At 36.8% G+C, this 26,145-nt stretch overlaps 1 protein-coding gene across 2 annotated transcripts in view; it reads left to right on the top strand.

The window, feature by feature from the left end:
- Positions 1-26,145, top strand: part of CPNE8 (copine 8) — a 256,264-nt gene that overhangs the window by 181,285 nt on the left and 48,834 nt on the right. For both annotated transcript variants that reach the window (XM_040233468.1, XM_040233469.1), the window contains 2 exons: positions 15,073-15,126; positions 15,730-15,791. In XM_040233468.1, the coding sequence (XP_040089402.1) occupies positions 15,073-15,126; positions 15,730-15,791 (116 nt within the window). The remainder of the gene's footprint in view (positions 1-15,072; positions 15,127-15,729; positions 15,792-26,145) is intronic.

Raw genomic sequence — 26,145 nt, 5'->3', positions numbered from 1 at the left:
GCAATTACCATCTGGAGTGATTTTGGAGCCCCCCAAAATAAAGTCTGACACTGTTTCCACTGTTTCCCCATCTATTTCCCATGAAGTGATGGGACCAAGGCACCAGCAAAACAAGCTCCAGAGGTAGGTACAAACCACTGCTGTCATCTCAGACTCCAGAGGTAGGATCAGACTGCTGGTGAGGGTTTGTGACCAGGAGCCAACCACTGCTTCTCTCTTTCTGGGAGCCTACTTGAGCTGTGTACTTGCACAAGCCTTATCAAGGGGATAATGGCCAACATGCTAAGGAAAGAGACAGCAAGCCTCCAAACCAAAAATAGCTTTCATACCAGAAAAATATAAAACCATTTAAGCTACATAGAGAAGCTTCTGCATATAACTAGCTCTTTAAGACTACAGTAGATGATTGTTTCTGATAAACTCACAAGAGAAATATAAGCAAAATGACAAAGTAGCGGAACGACTGTCAGTTAATAGACCAGGAGAATCCCCCTGAAGGAACAAACAATGAAACAGACCATTTGAATCTAATAGACATTTAGTTCCAAATGGAGGTAATGAAAATACTGAAGAAATTAAGAAAGGATATGGACAGAAATGTAGATTACAGTAAAAAGGACTAGAAACTATTAGGAGGAGCCAAAAAAATCAGAAAAGTCATTTACTGAGATGAAAACTGAGCTAGAAGCGAAATGAATAATGCAGAAGAAAGAATAAGTGATATGAAAGATAGACTAGTGGTCAGTAACCAATCAGAATAGCAGACAGAAAACCAGACTGGGGGGAAAAAATGAAAGCAATATAAGAGACCTATGGGATAATATAAAGTATGTCTGTCTACACATAATCAGGGAGAAGGAGAAGAAAGAGAAAAGAGGACTGAAAATGTATTTGAAAAAACTATGGCTGAAAACTTCCCAAATGTAATCAAGGAAACATATAGTCAGATATAGGAAGCACAGAAGGTTCTAAACAAGATGAACTCAAACAGACCTACAGCAAGACATGTTAAAATGGCAAACATTAAAGAGAGGATTCTAAGGGCAGCAAGAGAAAAGCAAGGAGTTCATTACAAGGAAATTCCCAGAAGGCTATCAGCTGATTTCCTACAGAAACATTGAAGACCAGAAGGGAGTGGCAGAATATATTTAAAGTCTTAAAAGGGAAAATCTGCAACGTAGAAAACTCTATCTGAAAGTTTATCATTTAGAAAAGGAGGAGAAACAAGAATTTCTCAGACGAGTAAAAGCTAAAAAGAATATGGCAACACTAAATCTATCCTACAATAAATATGAAATATCTCCTGTAAGTGGAAAAGAAGCAAGAAGATATAGGAAGAAGAAAATCATAATTTGAAAGCAAATCACTTAAATTAGCCAGTACACAGATCAAACAGAGATAGAGGGGGAAAAAATGCATTTTTGAAATCAGTGATAAATGCAAGGAACAGCAAAAGAATAAAGATGAAGCTGTAAAAAATGACATCAAAATCATAAAATATAAGGAAAGAGTAAGAAAATGCAGATTCTTCTTTTTTTAACAGTGTGTTTGAGCCTATATTCCTATCAGATATAGGAAGGTGTTAACATACTTGAAAAATAGGGAAACCACAAATCAAAAGCATACAATAGATTCACAAAAAATCAAGAGAACACAAGCATAAAATAAATCATCAAACCACAAAAAGAAAGAAACAAGGATCCCTTAAAAACCTACAAATAGAACTGCTTTATGACCTAGCAATCCCACTGCTGGGCATACACACCAAGGAAACCAGAATTGAAAAAGACACGTGTACCCCAATGTTCATCGCAGCACTGTTTATAATAGCCAGGACATGGAAGCAACCTAGATGTCCATCAGCAGATGAATAGATTAAGAAAGTTGTGGTACATATACACTATGGAGTATTACTCAGCCATTAAAAAGAATACATTTGAATCAGTTCTAATGAGGTGGATGAAACTGGAGCCGATTATACAGAGTGAAGTAAGCCAGAAAGAAAAACACCAATACAGTATACTAACACATATATATGGAATTTAGAAAGATGGTAATGATAACCCTATATGCGAGACAGCATATAGACGTAAAGAACAGACTTTTGGACTCTGTGGGAGAGGGAGAGGGTGAGATGATTTGGGAGAATGGCATTGAAACATGTATACTATCATGTAAGAAACGAATCGCTAGTCTAGGTTCGATACAGGATACAGGATGCTTGGGGCTGGTGCACTGGGATGACCCAGAGAGATCATATGGGGAGGGTAGTGGGAGGGGGGTTCAGGGTTGGGAACTCATGTACACCCGTGGTGGATTCATGTCAATGTATGGCAAAACCAATACAGTATTGTAAAGTAAAAAAATAAATTTTTTTTTAAAAGAAAGAAACAAGGAAAAAACAAAGAATCAGAAAGCAAAGTTTAATATGTCAATAAATATTTGCTTATCAATATTTGGGCAAAGTAATATTATTGTTGTTGTTTAGTTACTAAGTCATGATGAACTCTTTGCCACCCCATGGACTGTAGCCTGCCATACTCCTCTGTCCATGTGGTTTCCCAGACAAAATTTTTGAATGGGTTGCCATGTTTTTCTCCAGGAGATTTTCCCAACCCAAGGATAGAAACCACATCTCCTGCATTTTAGACAGATAATTAACCACTGAGTAGACACCCTTCTTATTCACAGTCTCGATAAAATGTTTTGTTTATGTTAATATTTATTGGCGTATCAGTTCATTCTCTGAGTCATGTCTCCCATGGACTCTAGCAGGCTTCCTTGTTTATCACCAACTCCCAGAGCTTACTCAAACTCATGTCCATTGAGTCGGTGATGCCATCCAACCATAGTTCCTTTCAAATGTTGTTAGTTTCTTGCTATAAAGCAAAGTAAATCAACCATGCAAATACATTTATCCACCCCTTAGATTTCCTTCTGATTTAAATCACAACAGAGCAATGAGTAGAGATCCCTGTGCCAAACAGGAAGTTCGTTTTTCCCTTTCTGATTTACTACACACTCTGAATGACAACCTCTAGCTGCATCCATGTCTCTGCAAGAGACACTCTTTCATTCCTTTTTATGATTGTGTAATATCCCATTGTGGACTTCCCTGGTGGCTCAGCAGTAAAGAATCTCCCTGCAAGAAAGGAGAGACAGCTTCAATCCTTGGGTCAGGAACATCCTCTGGAGAATAAAATGGCAACCCACTTGAGAATTCTTGCCTGGGCAATCCAATGGGCAGAGGAACCTGTTAAGCTACAGTGCACGAGGTCACAAAACAGGCACAACGAGATTACAATATGCTGCCTATAAAAGACCCACTTAAGGGAAAAAGACACACATAGATTGAAAGTGAGGGGATGGAATGTTTGTATATTTTGGAGATTAATCATTTATCAGTTGCTTTCTTTGCAGTTATTTTCTCCCATTCTGAGGGTTGTCTTTCCACCTTGTTCATAATTTCCTTTGCTGTGCAAAAGCTTTTAAGTTTAATTATGATCCATTTGTTTACTTTTGTTTTCATTTTCATTACTCTAGGAGGTAGGTCAAAGAAGATCTTGCTGTGATTTTATGTCACAGAGTGTTCTATCTATATTTTCCTCTAAAAGTTTCATAGTTTCTGGCTTTACATTTAGATATTTATTCCATTTTGAGTTTCTTTTTATGTATGCTGTTAGGAAGTCTTCTAATCTTATTCTATACATGTAGCTGTCCAGTATACCCAGCACCACTTATTGAAGAGGCTATCTTTTCTCTATTGTATATAATTGCCTCCTTTGTCAAAGATGCCAATAGATGGACAGGTTTATCTCTGGGCTTTCTATGTTCTTCCTTTTGTCTATATTTCCATTTTTGTGCCAGTACCATACACTGTTGACTATAGCTTTGTAGTATAGTATGAAATCAGAAAGTTTGATTGATCCAGCTTCATTTTTCTTTCTTAAGAATTCTTTGTCTGTTCAAGGTTTTTTGTATTTCTGCAGAAACTATATAATTTTTGTTCTAGTTCTGTGAAGAATGCTGTTGGTAATTTTATGAGGCTTGCATTAAATCTGTAGATTGTTTTGGGTAGTATAGTTATTTTCACAGTATTGATTCTTGTGATCCTAGAAGAGGCTATATCTCTTCATCTGTCTGTGTCGTCTTTGATTTCTTTCATCAGCATCTTAAAGTTTTCTGCAACAGATCTTTTCTCTCTTTAAGTAGGTTTATCCCTAGTTATTTTATTCTTTCTGTTGAAGCTTATGCAGCTCAATTTCAGAAAGAAAAAAAAACACCCAATCAGAAAGTGGGCAGAAGACCTAAACAGACATTTCTGCAAAGAAGGCATACAGATGGCCACCAAACATATGAAAAAATGCTCAGTATTGCTCACTATTAGATAAATGCAAGTCAAAACTATGATGAGTTATCACTTCACACTGGTCAGAATGGCCATCATTTAAAAAATCTACAAACTATAAATGCTGAAGAAAGTGTGGAGAAAATGGAGTCCTCTTTCACTGTTGGTGAGAATGTACTCTGATACAACCACTATGGAAAACAGTATGGAGATTCCTTCAAAAACTAGGAATAAAACTACTATATGACCCAGCAATCCCAATTCTGGGCATATATCCTGAGAAAACCATAATTCAAAAAGACCTATGTGCTCCAATGTTCACTTTGCACTGTTACAGTCACCAGGATATGGAAGCAATCTAGATATCCATTGTCAGATGAATTGATAAAGAAGTTGTGTCACATATATACAATGGAATATTACTCAGCCATAAAAATTAATTAATTTGAGTCAGTTGAAATGAGGCTGATGAACTTCGAGTCTGATATACAGTGAAGTAAGTCAGAAAGAGAAAACAGATATCATATGCTAATGCAAATATATGGAATCTAGAAAAATGGTGCTGATGAACCTATTTGCAGGGCATTTCTAGAGACAAAGACGTAGAAGACAATCTTGTGAACACAGTGGGGGAAGGAGAGGGTGAGATGAATTGAGATAGTACACACCACCATGTGTAAAACAAGTAATGGGAAGCTGCTCTGTAACTCAGTCTGGTGCTCTGTGACAACCTAGAGGGATCAGAGAAGGGAGTGAGAGGGAGGCTCAAGAGGGAGAGAATATATATACTTATGGCTGATTTGTGTTTTTGCACAGCAGAAACCAACACAACATTGTAAAGCAGTTATCCTCCAATTAAAAATAAAAGTGAGGGGATGGAAAAATATTTTATGCAAATGGAAATGAAAAGAAAATGGGAATTGCAATACTCATATCAGACAAAATAGACTGTAAAGCAAAGACTATATAAAGAAGGTAAAAAAGTATATAGAAAAAGGTATAAAAAGAAAATACTTAATGAAAAAAGAGTGAATACACAAAGAGGATTTTACAATCATCAACATATATGCATCTAATATAGAAGCACCCAAATACATAAAATAAATACTAACAAACATAAATGGAGAAATCAACAGGATTGTAGTAACAGTAGGAGACTTTGACACCCGCTCACATCAATGGAAAGATCTTCTGGACTGAAAATCAATAAGCAACAGAGATCCTGAATGATGTAATAGAGCAGTTAGACTTAATTGGTATTTTCAAGACATTACATAAAAAAATCATAATACACATTCTTGTCAAGTGCACATCAAACATTCTCTAGGATGGACCACATACTGGGCACAACAAACCTCAACAAATTTAAGAGGATAGAAATTATTTCAAGCATATCTCTGACCACAACAGCATAAAACTAGAAATCAACCATAGGAAAAGACATGAAAAAAATATGATTACATGGAAACTAAAGTACAAGTTATTAAAAAATGAATGGATCAAAGAGGAAATCAAAAGGAAGTTTTAAAATGCAATAAATGACAAAACACAGCCAACAAAATCTATGTATGAGGTGCTGCAAAAGCAGTTCTTGGAGAGAAGCTCATAGCAATACAGGTCTTTATCAAAAATCAAGAAAAATCTCAAACAACCTAACCTATCACCTAAAAGAATTAGAAAAAAAAAAAGAACTAGCAAAACCTAAAGTCAGGAGAAGGAAGGGAATATTAAAGATCAGGGAGGAAATAAATAAAAGAGACTAAAACATAAAACAAAAATTCAATAAAACCAAGGTCTAGCACTTTGAAAGGATAAAGAAAATTGAATGCCTCTGGCCAGGCTCACCAAGAAGAAAAGTAAGAGAATCCAAATAAAATAAGAAATTAAAAAAGAGAGTATCAGAAATCTGATACTGCAGGAAAAAAAAAACACATGAAAGAATACTATGAACAATATATGCCAACAAATTTGACAACCTAGAAGAAATGAACAACTTTCTAGAAAGATACAGCCCACCAAAATTGAATCAAGCAGAAATAGATAATTGAACAGACCTATCACTTGAAGTGAAATAGAATCTATGATTTTTTGAAAAAGAAAACTACCTTTAAAAAGCACCCTGTAAACAAAAGTCCAGGACCAGATGGTTTCACAGGCAAATATGATCACACATACAAAAAAAAACTGTTTCTCTTCAAACTCTTCCAAAAGAGAGGAATGAACACTCCCAAGACATTCTGTGAAGCCACAATCATCCTGTACCAAAACCAGATAAGATGCCACCGATAAAGCAAATTACAGGTCAATGTCTTTTATGAATATAGATTCAAAAATTTTCAACAAAATATTAACAAATCAAATCCAACAACACATAGAAAAAGTTCCTACACCATGACCAAGTGGGATTCATTCGAAGTTCACAAGGATGGTTTAACATGCACAAATCAATCAATACAGTACACCACATTGAAAAAGAAAAAAACCACATGATCAACTCAATAGATGCAAAACAAAAAGCATTTAAAAAATTCAATATTCATTTATGATAAAAAAGAACACTTACCAAAGTGAAAATAGAAGAAACATAGATCAACGTAATAAAAGCCATTTATGGCAAACTCACAGCCAATCTAATACTCACAGGGGAAAAGCTAAAAGCCTTCTCACTAATCTAGAATAAAACAAGGATGCCTACTCTCACCCCATCTAGTCAGCATAGAATTGGAAGTTCTAACCTGAGGAATCAGACAAGAAAAAGAAATAAAAGATATAAAAATTGGAAAGGAAGAGGTAAAATTGTCACTGTGTGTAGATGACATGATAGTGTATATAAAAGACTTCCCAGCTGGTCCAGTGGTCAATAATCTACCTGCCAACAGAGAAGACATAGGTTTGATCCCTGTCAGCAAGATCCCCTGGAGTAGGAAATGGCAACCTATTCCACTATTCTTGCCTGGAAAACTCCATGGACAGAGGAGCCTGGAGTGCTATAGTCCAGTGGGTTGCAAAGAGTCAGACACAACTGAGTGACTGAGAATATGGCACACAAGGACTCCATACAAAAATTGCTAGATCTAAAACATGAATTTTGCAAAATAGCATGATATAAGATTAACATCCAGTTGTTTTGATGCTATATTTTCTCACAGTCTGAGGGCTGTCTTTTCACCTTGCTTATAGTTTCCATCATTGTGCAAAAGCTTTTAAGTTTAATTAGGTCACTTCTGTTTATTTTTGTTTTTATTTGCATTACTCTTGGGGGTGGGTCATAGAGGATCTTGCTGTGATTTATTTGGAGAGTGTTCTTGTCTATGTTTTCCTCTACAAGTTTTATAGTTTCTGGTCTTACATTTAGGTCTTTAATCCATTTTTGAGTTTATTTTTGTGTATGGTGTTATAAAGTGTTCTAGTTTCAGTCTTTTACACATAGTTGATCAGTTTTCTCAGCACCACTTGTTGAAGAGACTGTCTTTTCTCCATTGCAAATTTTTGCTTCCATTGTCAAAGATAAGGTGTCCATAGGTATGTGGATTTATCTCTGGACTTTATTTTATTCCAGTGGTTTTGCACAACAAAGGAAACTGTAGGCAAGGTAAAAAGACAACCATCAGAATGGAAGAAAATAATAGCGAATGAAGCAACTGACAAAGAGTTAATCTCCAAAATATACAAGCAACTCATGCAGCTCATTACCCAAAAAATGAGCAGTCAATTGTGGGCAAAAGACCTCAACAGACATTTCTCCAAAGAGGACGTACAGATGGTTAATAAACACAAGAAAAGATGCTCAGCATCACTCACCATTAGAAAAATGCAAATCAAAACCACAGTGAGGTACCACCTCACACTGATCAGAATGGCCATCATCAAAAAGTCTACAAACAATTAAATGCTGGAGAGGGTATGGAGAAAAGGGAACACTCTCACACTATTGGTGGGAATGCAAACTGGTACAGCCACTATAGAGAACAGTGTGGAGATCCCTTAAAAGACTGGTAATAGAACTGTCATACTACCCACCAATCCCACTGCTGGGCATACACCCCAAGGAAACCAGAACTGAAAGAGATGCATGTACCCTATTGTTAATTGAAGCACTATTAGCTAGGAAATGGAAGCAACCTAGATGTCCATCAGCAGGTAAATGGATAAGGAAGTTGTGATACATATACATAATGGAATATTACTCAGCTATAAAAAGGAATGGGCTTCCCTTATAGCTCTGTTGGTAAAGAATCTGCCTGCAGTTCAGGAGACCCTGTTTGATTCCTGGGTCAGGAAGATCCACTGGAGAAGGGAAAGGCTACCCAGTATTCTGGCCTGGAGAACTCCATGGACTGTATAGTCTACGGGGTTGCAAAGAGTCGGACACAACTAAATGACTGTCACTAAAATGGGATGCATTTGAGTCAGTTCTAATGAGGTGGTTGAACCTGGAACCTATTATACAGAGTGAAGTCAGAAACAGAAAGACCTGTACTGTATATTAACACACACATATGTATATGGAATTTAGAAAGATGTTACAGACGATCCTACGTGCAGGGCAGCAAAGGAGACACAGGTGTACAGAACAGACTTTTGAACTCTGTGGGAGAAGGCAAGGGTGGGATTTTAAGAGAACTGCACTGAGACATGTTCATTACTATATGTAAAATAGATGACAGTGCAAGTTTGATGCATGAACCAGGGTACCCAAAGCTGGTGCTCTGGGACAACCCAGACGGATAGCATGGGGAGGGAGATGGAGGGGTTTTCAGGATGCAGGGGAAGGGAACACATGTATACCTGTGGCCAATTCATGTTGATGTATGGCACAAAGCCATCACAATATTGTAAAACAGCTATCCTCCAATTAAGATTAATTTAAAAGAAAAAAAGAAATCTTATCTTGGAAGCAGATGGAAAAAGCTGCCAATGTCACTCTGCCATGCTTTTGGCCCCATCGCTGTCTCATACAAGTTCAACAGTCCAACTGTTTCTGCCCCACTTAAGTGGCTTTTTCTTATTTGCCTGCAGCCTTCTAAAAGCCTCTACATGCTTCTAGGGCTTTTGATATAAGGATAGCAGAGTCCAAACCTTCAAGGTGCTATTCCTTCCTCCCCCCAAACCCTGCCAATTGAATTGCAGACAGAAAAAAACAGCCTTAGAAGCAGAGGCTTTTGAACTGGACATGACCTCAATGATGGTCTCATTCAGCCATTTTTCAAATTAGTGTTTCAAGGAGGGCTTTGATAGTTTTGCATATGTTACCTAGCTTCAAATTTCATTTATAACTGTAATTTTAAAATACACATTGGATAGCAGTTTTTAAGGTGTTGGAGATAACTAACATAAGATTCTCCCGCCATCTTCATTTAACTTAGAGGGGAAGGGAGCCCTTGGGGAAAAAAATAGCTACTCTTTGCCACTATGTCTCTGTGAGTCAGGGGTTTTCCCAATGCAGAAATAAGATTTATCTGCAACTTCTGGCTTAAAATGTGTATGTCCATCTCAACAGCCTCAGTGAGAATCAATTGTTTTGTATGTAAACATTAATTTGACCATAGGAAATTTTTTACTAATAAAATGCTACTTGACATTGTTACCTAAAAAAATGAGATTAACTTCTAGAAATCAGTTACATTTCTTTGCACTAACAATGAAATAACAGGAAAGGGAATGTAATATATATATATATATATACATACATATATATATATATATACATACTTTTCAAAATTGCAAAAAAAATAAAATACCTACAAATAAACCTAACCAAAGAGGTGAAAGACTTCTATGCTGAGAACTATAAAACATTAATTGAGGAAATTAAAGAAGATTCAAAGAAATGGAAAGATTTCCCATGCTCTTGAATTAGAAGAATTAATATTGTTAAAATGTCAAAACTGCCCAAAGCAACCTGCAGATTTAATGTGATCCCTATCAAACTGCCCATTGCATTTTCATAAAACTAGAACAGATAACCCCCAAATAAATATGGAATCAAAAATATCTATGTGTATTATGTGTATTCAATTGCTTAGTACTGTTCAACTCTTTACGACCCCATAGTCCTCTGTCCACAGGATTTTCTGCCAATAAACTAAAATGGGTTGCCATTTCTTATTCCAGGGTATCTTCCCGACCCAGGGATTGAACCCATGTCTCTTGTGTCTCCTGCATTAGCAGGCAGAATCTTTGCCACTGTGCCACCTGAGAAACCCAAAAGGAAGAAAATTTGAACACATGCTGTAACAAGGATGATGGCTCAGATGGTAAAGAATCTGCCTGCAATGAGGGGGACCTGGGGTTGATCCCTGGGTTAGGAACATCCCTTAGAGAAGGGAATGGCAACCCCTTCCAGTATTCTTGCCTGGAGAATCCCATGGACACAGGAGCCTGGCGGGCTAAAGAGCATAGAGCAATTCAGAGGAACAAAAACAAAGCAGGAAGTGTAACCCTCCAAGACTTCAGACAGTACTACAAAGCTACAGTTATCAAAATTGTGATATTGGTTCAAAAGTAGACACACAGATCAATGGAACAGAATAGGGAGTCCAGAAATAAATCTACACACCTATGATCAATAAATCTTTGACAAAGGAGACAAGAATATAAAATGAGAAACGGACACTCTCTTCATCAAGTGGTGCAGGGAAAGTTCGACAGGTACGTGTAAATCAATGAAGTTAGCACACACCCTTACACCATGCACAAAATGAAACAAAATGACTTAAAGACTAACATAAGACAGTTCAGTTCAATTCAGTTCAGTCGCTCAGTCGTGTCTGACTCTTTGCGACCCCATGAATTGCAGCACGCCAGGGCTCCCTGTCCATCACCAACTCCCGGAGTTCACTCAGACTCACGTCCATTGAGTCGGTGATGCCATCCAGCCATCTCATCCTCTGTCGTCCCCTTCTCCTCATGCCCCCAATCTTTCCCAGCATCAGACAGAGTCTTTTCCAATGAGTCAACTCTTCACATGAGGTGACCAAAGTATTGAATTTTCAGCTTCAGCATCAGTGTTTCCAATGAACACCCAGGACTGATCTCCTTCAGAATGGACTGGTTGGATCTCCTTGCAGTCCAAGGGACTCTCAAGAGTCTTCTCCAACACCACAGTTCAAAAGCATCAATTCTTCGATGCTCAGCTTTCTTCACAATCCAACTCTCACATCCATACATGATCACTGGAAAAACCATAGCCTTGACTAGATGGACCTTTGTTGGCAAAGTAATAGCTCTGCTTTTCAATATGTTATCTAGGTTAGTCATAACTTTTCTTCCAAGGAGTAAGCATCTTTTAATTTCATGGCTGCAATCACCATCTGAAGTGATTTTGGAGCCCCCCAAAATAAAGTCTGACACTGTTTCCATTGTTTCCCCATCTATTTGCCATGAAGTGATGGGACCAGATGCCATGATCTTCGTTTTCTGAATGTTGAGCTTTAAGCCAACTTTTTCACTCTCTTCTTTCACTTTCAGGGCACCATAAAACTCCTAGAAGAGAGTATAGGCAAAACATCCCCTGACATAAATCAAACAAATGTTTTCTTAGGTCAGTCTCCCAAAACAATAGAAAGAAAATCTAAAATAAGTTGCATCTAATCAAACTTACAAGGTTTTGCATAGTAAAGGAAACCACTAAAAACAACAACAATAACAACGAAAAGACAACCTGCAGAAGGGGAGAAAATATTTACAATGATGCAACTGACAAGGGCTTAATCTCCAAAATATACAAACAGGTCATACAACTCAACAACAACAACAACAAAAACTAGCAACCCATTTGGAAAATGGGCAGAAGCCCTTAAACGCCTTTAAAGACATCTGGCCAATAGGCACATGAAAAGATACTCAACATCGCTAATTAGTAGACAAATGCAAGTCAAAACTGTAATGAAGTAGCATTTCACACCAGTCAGAATGGTCATCATTAAAAAGTCTGCAAATAACACATGCTAGATAGGGTATGGAGAAAAGGGAATCCTCCTACAGCGTTGGTGTAAGTTGGTGCAGTCACTATGGAAAACAGTATGGATGTTCCTTAGAAATTTAAATATAAAATTACCATATGATCCAGCAATCCTATTCCTGGGCATATACCCAGACAAAACTGTAATTCAAAAGCTATACAGACACTTATGTTCATAACAGCACTGTTCGCAGTAGTCAAAATATGGAAGCAACCTAAATGTCTATTGACAGATGAATAGATAAAGAGTAGGTACTACAAATATACAATGGAATACTACTCAGTCATAAAAAAATAACGCCATTTGCAGTGTCATGGAGGCAACTAGAGATTATTATACTAAGTGAAGTAAGTCAGAAAGAGAAAGACAGATACCGTATGATACCACTTATATGTGGAATCTAAAATATGGCACATATGAACCTATCTACAAAATAGAAACAGACTCACAAACATAGAGATCAAACTTGTGGTTGCCAAGAGGAAGGGTGACTAGGATTTAGGGTTGGTAAATGCAAACTATACATTTAGAATAGATACACAACAAGGTCCTATTGTTTAGCACAGGGAACTATATCCAATGTCCTAGGATAAATCATAATGGAGAAGAACATTTTAAAAGATTGTATTTATATATGTATAAAACTGAGTCACTTTGCTGTACAGCAGAGATTGGCACTACACTGTAAATCAACTATACTTCAATAAAAAAAAATATAAAAAGAAAAAAGAAAACATTTTAAATACAAAGCAAAACAAAATGTTAGAAAAAAATCAGAAACAACTCAAGCAGCAAGAGCATTAAGGAACACATTCAAACAATTAGCTACTCTACAAGCTGGCATTTAATCAGATGTTTGGGTTGTTGTTTTTGACTCCAATAATGGTTAAAATCTTTTTCTACATTTATTCTTTTAAAGTCTGTGTAGAAAAAAAAAAAACATAAATCACACAGATTACTTTTATATTCTTGTTAAGAGTCTATAACTACCAATAAGAAGATAAAACAAAGAGGAGTAAGTCCCTATAGATGGCTTCTTATCTTGCCTACCTTGTAGGGCATGATTCTCAGCCAGGCAGAATTAAATGGGACAGACAATGAAAAACCTGTAGGTCATATCATTTAAAATCCAATTGAGAATGAAATAAAATTCCTAAAGTGAAAATAAGTAAATAAATAAATGCTGCCTGCTGATTTATAGACTTATTATGTCAGGTAAAGACCTTCTCCTGGTGGTTCTCCAGGCTTTTGGGGCTACCTTTAAAACTGCAGTTGTGGTGGTTTAGAGCTGGCATTGAAGCAATTGATAGGTATACAGTAGGATCTACTGATGGTATGGTAGTTACTAGGGGCTCAGGTGAGTGTGGATTAGGTTTGCTGCTGGGTGGATGAGACTGGCTCCAGTACCTTTGTTCGGTAGGATGGTCCTGGGCCAAGGTTCCTTTTCAGAGTGCACAATTGAGACCTCAGTCTGTCAGCCTATTTCTAGGTTTGTGAATCTGTGTGACTCCCACCAGGACTCTCCCCAGGACTCCAACCTTTTATACATTATTATGTGTCTGATGGAAATTCCTATCATTATTAAGCAATAAGTAGAGCCCTTAAATGCTTTTCCAGCTGATGCTACAAGGGGCTTTCCTCCTAGCTCAGTTGGTAAAGAATCTGCCTGCAATGCAGGAGACCTGGTTTCGACCCCTGGGTCAGGAACATCCCCTGGAGGAGGAAATGGTAACCCACTCCAGTATTCTTGCCTGGGGAATGGCATGGACAGAGGAGCCTGGCAGGAGCCTGTGTCCATGGGGTCACAAAAGTCAGACACGACTTAACAACTACACCACCAACACCAACACCACCACCAGGTGATGTTAGTGGTAAAGACCACCTGCCAATGCAGGAGGCATAAGAGACATGAGTTTGATCCCTGGGTAGAGAAGATCCCCTGGAGGAAGGCATGGCAACCCACTCCAGTATTCTTGCTGGAGAATTCCATGGGCAAAGGAGTCTGGAGTGCTATGCTCCATAGGGTCAAAAAGAGTCAGACACAATTGAAGCGACTTAGCACGCATGCACAGAGACATTAAAGAGTCAAATATTTGAATGATTTGTCATTAGTGTATATAATCAAATAAGAACTGTTATGTCTTAAATATATTTTATTTGAGAAATCTATAGTTTTTCTACAAATCAATCACTAATATTTGAGACCTCACAGCAAGAAGATGTATATGGGTAGGGTAATCAATGCCTAAGGTAATTGAGAAGAATATTACTGAAAAAAAGATTTTTTTAAAGAAAATAATCACTAGTCATTTTGCAGAGACATTTTGGCTGATAGACTCATCAAGGAGTTGTACTAAAGACATTGCTGCTGCTGCTACGAAGTCCCTTCAGTCGTGTCCGACTCTGTGCGACCCCATAGACGGCAGCCCACCAGGCTCCCCCATCCCTGGGATTCTCCAGGCAAGAACACTGGAGTGGGTTGCCATTTCCTTCTCCAATGCATGAAAGTAAAAAGTGAAAGTGAAGTCGCTCAGTCGTGTCCGACTCTTTGCGACCCCATGGACTGCAGCCTACCAGGTTCCTCTGTCCATGGGATTTTCCAGACAAAAGTAGTGGAGTGGGGTGCCATCGCCTTCTCCGACTAAAGACATTAGTAAGTAAATAAATCCATAAGATGTGAAGATACCAGGTTGGACTATACATTTTTAAAATATTTCAGTATAAATCCTAACATTGTAATTGTTTTATCTACTCTTTAAGGTGATAAATCCCAGAAAGAAAGGAAAAAAGAAGAAATACACTAATTCAGGAACAGTAAGTCAAATTTTATGTTATACATTAAGGATTAAATAGATGAATTAAAAAAAAAATATAAATATAAATATATATATATATATATAGTATTTGGTGTCAAATAGAAGCAACTAAAAACTGAACTCTTTCATTACAGTTTTAATATGAAAGTATATAATAAAATATTAACTTTCTATGGGAATGATTGTAATAGAGAACACCTCATAGGACATAGCAACCCAGCTTTCTGCAAGTTGTTTAGGGGTTGAATTGTGCCTGAGGGAAGAAGTTTCATTATGAATTCTTCATTTAATGAAATCACATGAGAAAATCAAGCAGACCTGACAAAGTGAAGAAACCCTGTGTGCTTGTAGATAATTTGCATGTTGTTCTTCAAAGGAGGTAAATTGGTCATAGAAAGGAGTTACTTAATTTTTAGCCCCTTTTCTTCTGATAATTTTAAATGTAAGAATAATTAGTCCTAGCAAAGTTTGAAATAGATTATCTTTATTGATTTACAAAATGCTAGGAAATATAATTTTCTCTCTAACACAGAAAAAAGTCCGGTTGGGATTGCAATGAGTACTAGTATATAATTCTCTTATTTTTGTTTTCTTTCTTCAGGTCACCTTGCTGTCTTTCTTGGTAGAAACAGAAGTTTCATTCCTTGACTATATTAAGGGAGGGTAAGTCATTTTCTGAAATTGTTTCATTGCTTAAGCAATGCTGAGAGGCAAATTTGAATGTATTTAGAAACTTCATGACAACAGCAGTCAGAGACAACACTTCTGTAAACCTCTTCCAAATGATGATTAAGAGAGTTTTGTTGTTCTTTTTTGTTTGTTTTTGCCAATGCTGATTTATTGCTAGAGTGTTGTCAAGCCAAAGAAGTGGGGGCAAAGGAACAAACACAGTTTTCCCCAAAACAGAGAGCTTAACCCCTATTGCTGTTTGTTAAAACAAGACAAAAGCTATACTAGCCAAGTGGGCAATCTTTGCTATATACGGGCATCTTGAAACCTGCCACTTGGACATAGACTGAGACTACAGGATGATTGTTTCAATAAAGTCAAAGGAAAACATACTAAGAAGGAAAAAAGTTTGCCAACTCTCCTTAGTATTCCAATATCTGTGAATATTGTTGTCTTTTGAAGATGGGAAAATAGAAAGTTGAATTTGTCATAAAAAATATATTCCTATGTAAATAAACTCCTTGGTACTGTAGGTAAAAAGATAAAAAAGATGAACTCTCTTAGCATGCTCTTTATAAACTTTTTTTTTAAGGAAAAAAAAGCACTTGATAGATCTGGCTATAATTTGCATGTTGAAATGATAATTTCAAGTTTTAAAGTTAAAAATTCTTTTCAAGTTTGTTTTCTTGGCTTTGCTTTGTAAGTCTTTAAGTGAGTGGTGTGTGTGTGTGAGAGAGAGAAAGAAATACCCAATATGTATTGTCAGCAGTACAAATCTAGTAATATTTTCATGTGAATCTATCATTAAAGATATTTTCAGAATCTGTTATGAATAAGTCAATTTTATTGGGTATTCATATTCTCCTTTTGAAGATCCCTAGGGCTAATTAGTAGAAACGGGTTTCAATAATACCTAAGCAATAAACTTCTTGACCACTGTCATTTTTATACTGCTTACCACCTCCAAGATTTTATTTTACTTTATTTATTTTTGGCTTACACATGTCCAATTTATAGCACTGTCTGTGCTGGAAGAATGTGACCTTTTCTGCCGGATTGTTGTTTTTCAATAGCTACATTGTGTTTGACTCCTTGCAACCCTATGGACTTTAGCATGGCAGGCTCTTTTGTCTTCTTCCATTATTACCTGGAGTTTGCACAAATTCACGTTCATTGAGTCGATGCTGTCATCCAACCACCTCATCTTCTGCCACCCCCTGCTAATTTTGCCTTCAATCTTTCCCAGCATCAGATATTTTTCATCTCTTCGCATCAGGTGGCCAAAGTATTGGAGATCCAACTTCAACAATAGTCCTTCCAGTGAACATTCAGAGTTGATTTCCTTTAGAATTGACTGGCTTGGTCTCCTTGCAGTCCAAGAGACTCTCAGGGGTCTTCCGGCATCATAATTTGAGAGCATCAGTTCTTCGGCACTTAGCCTTCTTTATGGTCCAACACTCAGATTAGCATATGACTACTGGAAAAACCATAGCTTTGACTATGCAGACGTCTGTTGACAGTCTCTTGCTTTTAAATACAATGTCTAGGTTTGTCATAGCTCTTTCCAAGGAACAAGCATCTTTCAATTTCATGACTGTAGCCATCGTCTACAGTGATTTTGGAGCCCAAGAAAAGAAAATCTGTCACTATTTCCACTTTTTCCCTTCTATTTGCCATTAGGTGATGAGACGAGATGCCATGATTTTAGCTTTGTATTTTGATTTTGTTTTTAATGTTGAGTTTCAAGCCAGTTTTTTTCACTCTTCTCTTTCCCCCTCATCAAGAGGCTCTTTGATTCCTCTTCACTTTCTGCCATTATAGTAATATCATCTGCATATCTGGTGTTGCTGATATTTCTCCTGGCAGGCTTGATTCTAGCTTGTGATTCATCCAGCCTGGAATTTCGCATGATATACTCTACATAAAAGTTAAATAAACAAAGTGATGATATATCACCTTGTACTTCTTATCCAATTTTGAATCAGTCAGTTGTTTCATGTCTGGCTTTGTTGCTTCTTGACCCATAGGTTTCTCAGGCAACAGATAAGGTGGTCTGGTACTCCCATCTCTTTGAGAATTTTCCACAGTTTTTTGTGTTCCACATAGTCAGAGGCTTTAGCGTAGTCAATGAAGCAGATGTAGATGTTTTTCTGGAACTCTCTTGCTTTTTCTATGATACAATGAATGTTGGCAATTTGATCTCTGGATCCTCTGCCTCTTCAAAACTCAGCTTGGAAGTTCTGGAAGTTCTCATTTCATGTACTGCTCAAATCTAGTTTGAAGGATTTTGAGCATAACCTTGCTAGCATGTGAAATAAGCACAATTGTACAGTGGTTTGCACATTCTTTGGCATTGCCCGTCTTTGGGATTAGAATGAAAACTGACCTTTTCCAGTCCTGTGGCCATTGCTGAGTTTTCCAAATTTGCTGGCATATTGACTGCAGCACTTTCATAGCATAATCTTTTAGGATTTTAAATACCTCAGCTGGAATTCTATCACCTCTAATAGCTTTGTTCGTAGTAATGCTTCCTAAAGCCCACTTGACTTCACACTCTAGGATGTCTGACTCTAGGTGAGTAACCATGCCATCCTGGTTATCCAGGTCATTAAGACCTTTCTTATTTAGTTCTTCTACATACTCTTTCCATCTCTTCTTAATCTCTTCTGTTTCTGTTATGTCCTTACTATTTCTCTCCTTTATCATGCCTATCCTTGCATGAAATGTTCCCCTGATATCTCCAGTTTTCTTGAAGAGATTTGTAGTCTTTTGTATTCTATTGTTTTCCTCTATTTCTTTCCACTGATCATGTAGAAAGGCCTTCTAATCTCTCCTTGCTATTCTTGAATGGAACTCTGCATTCAGTTGTGTATATCTTTCACTTTCTCCCTTGCCTTCCACTTCTCTTCTTTCTTCAAATATCTGTAAAACCTCCTCAGACAATCACTTTGCCTTCTTGCATTTCTTTTTCTTTGGGATGGTTTTGGTCATTGCCTCCTGTCCAATGTTATGAACCTCTGTTCGTAGTTCTTCAGGCACTGATTTAATCCCTTGAATCATTCATCACCTCCTTTGTTTAATTAAAAGAGATTTGATTTAGGTCATGCTTGAATGGCCTATTGGTTTTCCCTACTTTCTTCTATTTCGACCTGAATTTTGCAATAAGGATCTCATGATCTGAGCCACAGTCGGCTCCAGATCTTGTTTTTAATGACTGTATAGGGCTTCTCCTTCTTTAGCTGAACAGAACATAATCAATCTTATTTTGATATTGATCAATCTGTGATTTCTGTGTTTAGAGTCATCTCTTGGGTTGTTGGAAAAGGGTGTTTGCTATGACCAACATGTTCTTTTGACAAAATTCCGTTAGCCCTTTGTGCTGCTTCAGTTTGTACTCAAAGGCCAAACTTGCCTGTTTTCTGGGTATCTCTTGACTTCCTCCTTTTGTATTCCAATCTCCTATGATGAAAAGAGCTTGTGTGTCTGTGTCTGTGTCTGTGTGTGTGTGTGTGTGTGTGTGTGTTAGTTCTAGAAGATGTTGTAGGTCTTCATAGAACGGGTCAGTTTAAGCATCTTCAGCATCAGTGGTTTGGGCCTAAACTTGGAACACTGTGATATTGAATGGTTTGACTTGGAACTGAACTGAGATCATTCTGTCATTTCGGAAACTGCACCAAAGTACTGCATCAGACTCTTTTGCTGATTATGAGGGCTACTCCTTTTCTTCTAAGGGATTCTTGCCCACAGTAGTAGCTATAATGGTCATCTGAATTAAATTCGCCACTCCTGTCCATTCTAGTTCACTGATTCTGTAGATGTCAATGTTCAATCTTACCATCTCCTGCTTTACCTTCTCCCATTTACCTTGATTCATGGACCTAAAATTCCAGTTCCTATGCAGTATTTTTCTTTATAGCATTAGGTCAGATTTTACTTTCACCAGTTGATAACGTCCACAGCTGAGCATCATTTCAGCTTTTGTGCAGCTGCTTCATTCTTATTGGAGCTATTAGTAATTGCCCTGTGTTTTTCCTTAGTAGCATATTGGACAGCTTTTGACTTGAGCTGCTGATGATCTTCTGGCACCATATCTTTTTACCTTTTCATATTGTCCATGGGGTTCTTCAAGCAAGAATACTGGAGTAGGTTGCCATTTCATCCTCTAATGGACCACATTTTATCAGAATGCTTCACCATGACCCATTCATCTTGGGTGGCCCTGCATACATGGCTTCAGTGAGTTATGCAATCCCCTTCACTATGATAAGGCTGTGATCAGTGAGGGGGTTTCTCATAGAAGTCATGTATAAATGGAGCCCCAACCCATGAGGTATACTTTGTTCCAATCCTGGCTTCCCAACACTTTTACTGGAACCCATTTTTTACTTACAAATGGATCATGGAGAAATACAATTTGAAATTTACTACATAATTAATGTAACTGTACTTACATTTATACCTCAAAAGGACATGAAAAATCTTTATACAATTCATTTTTATATAAAGATAATTATATAATAAATGCATGTATCTTTTACATATACTACAATTACACATTTACCTATTGTTCATCACTGTTTCTAATACTTAGTATACAGATATTGTCCCTTTTGGTGATGGAATCCAAGTAGGGAATGCAAGATAGTTATTGTATTATGTATATTTATGTGTCTTTGCTCTTCAGGACTTGTTATAAGCAACCGGGTATAAAATTTAAATTCTAATTTGTATTAATAATGCAGTGAGGAGATCTGGTTTTATCATGACACTCCTATCACTTCAGTTTCCTGTAGTTTACATGAGTAACCTTCATTTCTTTCATGACCTTAATATACCTTATTTATTTCCCTTCATTCTGAAGTTCTTGTTTATGTTCCCACAGAAAACTTACTCTCACCTATCAACTTATTATACAGTGTAATTTGCATATAGTAAAATTGCTAATACCTGATAGTAAGTACCTCAAAGTAATTAACTTTACCCATCTCTCCATTGGCTCCTTTTCATTTCTGCTCACCTCCTTTCTCTTTCTCCCTCTTTCTCTCATGAGTAATATTCATGTTGATAATTTCCTCTTTTTCTAAAGAAAAATAATGAAGTTTATTTAGTTGATGTACTGGCAACTTTCAATCTTTTTGGAACTAATGTTTTCTGTCTCATTGCTGCTAGTGAAAAATACAGTTTAATTAACATAGCCTAAGGGAGAGTGAAGGGCTTCCCTGGTGGCTCAGAGGTTAAAGCGTCTGCCTGCAATGTGGGAGACGTGGGTTCGATTCCTGGGTCGGGACAATCCCCTGGAGAAGGAAATGGCAACCCACTCCAGTATTCTTGCCTGGAGAACCCCATGGACAGAGGAGCCTAGTGGGCTATAGTCCACTGGGTCACAAAGAGTCAGACACGACTGAGCGACTTCACTTTCAAGGGAGAGTGATGCTTTGGCATGCAGAATACCTAAAAATTTTACTGTCAGATATTGATATTTGTGAAGATTTAAGCTTTATTTAACTGTGAGTTATGAGGATTTATTAGAGTGGTTACTTCATGGATTTCTTGATAGACTCTAATTATAAGAAATGAGGAACAGAGTTTTATATTGTCATTTTCAAAACCTCTACTGGTATGAAAATAATAAATTGTAGCCATTTGAAATGGAGAACATGAAAACCAAGGCAGAAATGTAGCTATATCTATTCCAAATATTTCAACAGATAACTTTTATTTTTCTCAATATATTTCCTATTGATTTCTTTAGACATTGTAAGAGACTCCCCTGGCAGTCAGTGGTTAAGACTTTGTGCTTCCACTGCAGGGAGCATGGGTTAAATCCCTGGTTATGAAACTAAGATCTTACATGCTGTGCAGTGCAACCAGAAAAAAATAGATATTATTTTCTTCTCTTGCTATTAAGAAATCTCATCCTCTTAGTAGATGCACTGCAATGTTGGAAAATCATATTGAGCAGATACATAAACTTTCTGAATAACAGCAAAACGGAGTATGAGCTACATTCATTTCAAACTAGAATTAAGTATAATAACTGACAATTATTATGTTTTCAATAATGCCTATTGACTATTTTGTGTATAACCTTGGTCTGGATTTCCAGTTTTTTGCAATGAAAAACATTCTGTAAACTAGTAAACAGCTCGGTAGTATTTAGTGCTATTCATAATAATTTTTTCTGAAACCACAAAAACTTTTATTTTGCTAGTGTTTTAGTTTCAGATTTGGGAAAGGAAATATTCTGTCTCCCAAATTTCAAATATAAATATCTATATTTGTGTTTCATATTGTAAACATGAAATGAGAAATGGTAAAAAGAAAGTAATGTAAAATGAAAATAATCTATTATGAAACTAGAATCCCATGTGATCATACTTTCTTGATAATCACTATTTAGATATTTATTTATTCCCAAGCACACGTCATTATTTTAATGAGTGGCATCACACTGTACACAATATTCTAATGTATATTTTCTTCATTTTATATATTGTGTATATATGTTTCTGTGTCAGTACTTATAGATTTACCATATTTTAACAGTTTTCCATCATATAGATGTACATAATTCAGTTTAAAAACCTGTTTATACACACTTTGAAAGTGAGTGTTAGTCGCTCAGTCATGTCCGACTCTTTGCAACTCCATGGAAGAATTGTGTCCATTTTATTTTCCTATTATAAACAAGGTTACAATATAAACTCTGGTGCACAGCTTTTTGTACACTTCATCTAGCATATCTACAGAGTCACATCTTAGAAACAGTTCTGTCATATTTCTAAATTATTGTGCAGATGAAAGCATAAAGATAATAAGTTATACTTCTAATATTTTCATATCGCAAGTTTACCATATACTTTGCTGTTGTTCAGTCACCAAGTCATGCCCCATGAACTGCAGCACACCAGGCTTCCCTGTCACTCACCATCTCCCCGAGTTTGCCAAGTTCATATACTTTGAATCAGTGATGCCATCCAACCATCTCATTCTCTGTCACCCTCTTCTCCTTCTGTCTTTAATCTTTCCCATCATCAGGGTCTTTTCCAATGAGTCAACTGTTTGCATCAGGGGGCCAAAGTATTGGAGCTTCAGCTTCAGCATCAGCCCTTCCAAAGAGTATTCTGGGCTGATTTCCTTTAAGATTGAATGGTTTGATCTCTTTGGTTTCCAAGGGACTCTTAAGCATCTTCTGCAACACCACAGTTTGAAAGCACCAATTCTTTGGCATTCTGCCATCTTTATTGCCTAGCTCTCACATCCGTCCATGACTACAGGAAAGATCATAGCACTGACTATACAGACCTTTGTCCACAAAGTGATGTCTTTGCTTTTTAACACACTGTCTAAGTTTGTCATAGCCTTCCTGCCAAGAGGCAAATGCCTTCTTAATTTCACGACTACAGTCACCATATGCAGTGATTTTAGAGCCCAAGAAGAGGAAATCTGTCCCTGCTTCCACCTTTTCTCCTTCTGTTTACCATGAAGTGATCGGATCAGATGCCATGATCTTAGTATTTTTAATGTTGAATTTTAAGCCAGCTTTTTGCACTCTCCTCCTTCACTCTCGACAAGAGGCTCTTTGGTTCCTCTTCACTTTTTGCCTTTAGAGTGGAATCATTTGTATATCCAAGGTTGTTGTTATTTCTCCCAACAATCTTGATTCCTGCTTGTAACTTACCCTTACTGAATAGCTTTGCTACTTTTAAACTTTGCTAATTTAATAGATAAATATTATAAGTCACTGTCAGTTTTTAATCTGTGGAACCTCTTTTTTAGCCATTGTGATGTTCTTTGTAAAAGTCCATGTTTAACCAGATGTATCTTTGGAAACACAGGTTTCAGAACCTTTTGTTTTTGCTTTTCCTCTGCTCCATCTTCCCTAGTCCCACAAAAAGAGATTGAGGGTTTTCCACTCAGGGCTTAAGACCAAATTTAGCTGGGAGCTACATACTTCCCTGCAGCTAACATTTCAACTAAACTTCCCCAAAACTCACATCTTAATCTTTGACACCACCTCTCTTCCATACACATCTAAAGAGACTCTTCTTAATCTGGCCTTGCTTTTTGCCCTGTGATTACATTTAAAAAGAGCAATAAAATTAACTGCATTTTGGATTGCAATCGATGAAGCAATCCAAAGGATTATTTTAGAGGTCAAAGCTATTTGCAGATTTGTGGAGTTATCAAGGTTAGTTCTTTTGAAGAGGTGTTCCACCATATTTCTGAATAAGTATGACATTTAGAAGTGATTGGAATCAAGTGTTGAATTCAGTTTTGTTTTTATAAAAAATTATAGTAACTACTTACTTTTAACTTAAAATATCAAGATATTAGCATTTGCTACTGGTATTTGTGGATTTTCTTGTTGCTAACTTAAGGAAGCATCATTATGCTAATTTGGTTGGCATCAATCCAGAAATTTACTCACCCTACTCTAGTTCAGGAGAAACTATTGTTATGTTTTGCTTGTGCTAAATCTTGACAAATAAAACCAGAGGTCTTCAAAAAAGGTGAAAAATCGTCATATAAAATATGAGTAACTACAATTAAATTGGTACTCTAGCTAGCTGTGGCTTATTCAAGATAACATTAGTTTAGGTTTTCCTGTTTTCATTTTGTTCTCTACATGAATTTAGTATAAACTATTTTCCTTACCCTGGACAAGATGTAAGAGCATAAGATTAGACAGAGGGGAAAACAGTTGACTGGTGTGGAACATGTAGGACTAACAGATTGTGAATAAACTCTCAGAAGGAAATTCTTGAATTACACTTTAAAATGCAATCTCTGTTTTTCATCTCACAAAAAATAATTGAATAGAAAATTGTGAAAACACTGTTTTTGCATGAATCCAGGTAGAAATTATGCATAATTAAGAAGGAACACATTTAAATATTAAACAAAATTATTTTCATAATCCTTTAATTTCTTCCCCTTCAAAGGAACTCCTTTATAGGTCTACTTCTTAATATTGGATATTCTAGGTTTGCACTACTTTAGTAGTTATTGATATAAACATGTACCTGATTGATTGTGAAATCATGTTGTTAGCAAGTTATTTTTCATTCATTATCTCAGTTCCTAACACCCTTTGTTTACCTGCAGTAGACAGATGTATGGATGGACGTACATAGTGAGCAGATGAGACAAATGCATTCTCAATTAGTCAAAGTTCAATTTTTATGGAAACATTATGTGAAATAAAAACTTAAGTTTTAGCCCTTTTTTTTCTTTAGCTTTTTGTTTGTTTGTTTCCTTTTTTGTGTTTTTTTTTTTTTTTTTCCTAAGCAGCACCATGCTTTCCCTGGAGCATAAGATACAATTAGAATTCATGACTTGTGGTAGTAAAGACTTTTATTTTCTAAATAGAATAATATCCACAAAGGAGACCTTCAGTTCAGTTCAGTTCAGTTCAGTCGCTCAGTTGTGTCTGACTCTTTGTGACCCCATGAATCGCAGCACACTAGGCCTCCCTGTCTATCACCATCTCCCGGAGTTCACTCAGACTCACGTCCATCGAGTCAGTGATGCCATCCAGCCATCTCACCCTCTGTCGTCCCCTTCTCCTCCTGCCCCCAATCCCTCCCAGCATCAGAGTCTTTTCCAATAAGTCAACTCTTCGCATGAGGTGGCCAAAGTACTGGAGCTTCAGCTTTAGCATCATTCCCTCCAAAGAAATCCCAGGGCTGATCTCCTTCAGAATGGACTGGTTGGATCTCCTTGCAGTCCAAGGGACTCTCAAGAGTCTTCTCCAACACCACAGTTCGAAAGCATCAATTCTTTGGTGCTCTGCCTTCTTCACAGTCCAACTCTCACATCCATACATGACCACAGGAAAAACCATAGCCTTGACTAGACGGACCTTAGTCAGCAAAGTAATGTCTCTGCTTTTGAATATACTATCTGGGTTGGTCATAACTTTTCTTCCAAGGAGTAAGCTTACTGTAGAGTAAAAAAAGAAAGGAAGAAAAAAAATGCCTCTTCTGGGTTTTTGACCTCCTGGTTATTATTTTTAATCATACTCTGTATGTTTTTCCCTGTGATTATTTTATTTCTTATTAAAAATAATTTTAATTCCAAAAATCTGGTATAATTGCCAACCAAAGATGTTTACTTAGTAATTCTTAATGTATGACACTGAATATCCCAATTATCATTGGTAAGGACAATGTCAGATTCATTTAAAATCAGAGACAGTTCTGAAATCTAAATACTCCTTTAAGGTACCATCTAAGCCACCAGGGGAGTCTTTTTCTGTAAAGAGACTGGCAATCTAAAAATATTTTTATAGAACAGAGCATACAGTAGACCCTGGATAAATACAGATTAATTAGAAAGCCACTTT

Source organism: Oryx dammah, unplaced genomic scaffold, assembly GCF_014754425.2.
Source record: "Oryx dammah isolate SB20612 unplaced genomic scaffold, SCBI_Odam_1.1 HiC_scaffold_29, whole genome shotgun sequence".
Lineage (NCBI taxonomy): Eukaryota > Metazoa > Chordata > Mammalia > Artiodactyla > Bovidae > Oryx > Oryx dammah.
The sequence above is the reverse complement of the archived record's forward strand: the minus strand, read 5'-3'. Positions and strand labels throughout refer to the sequence as shown.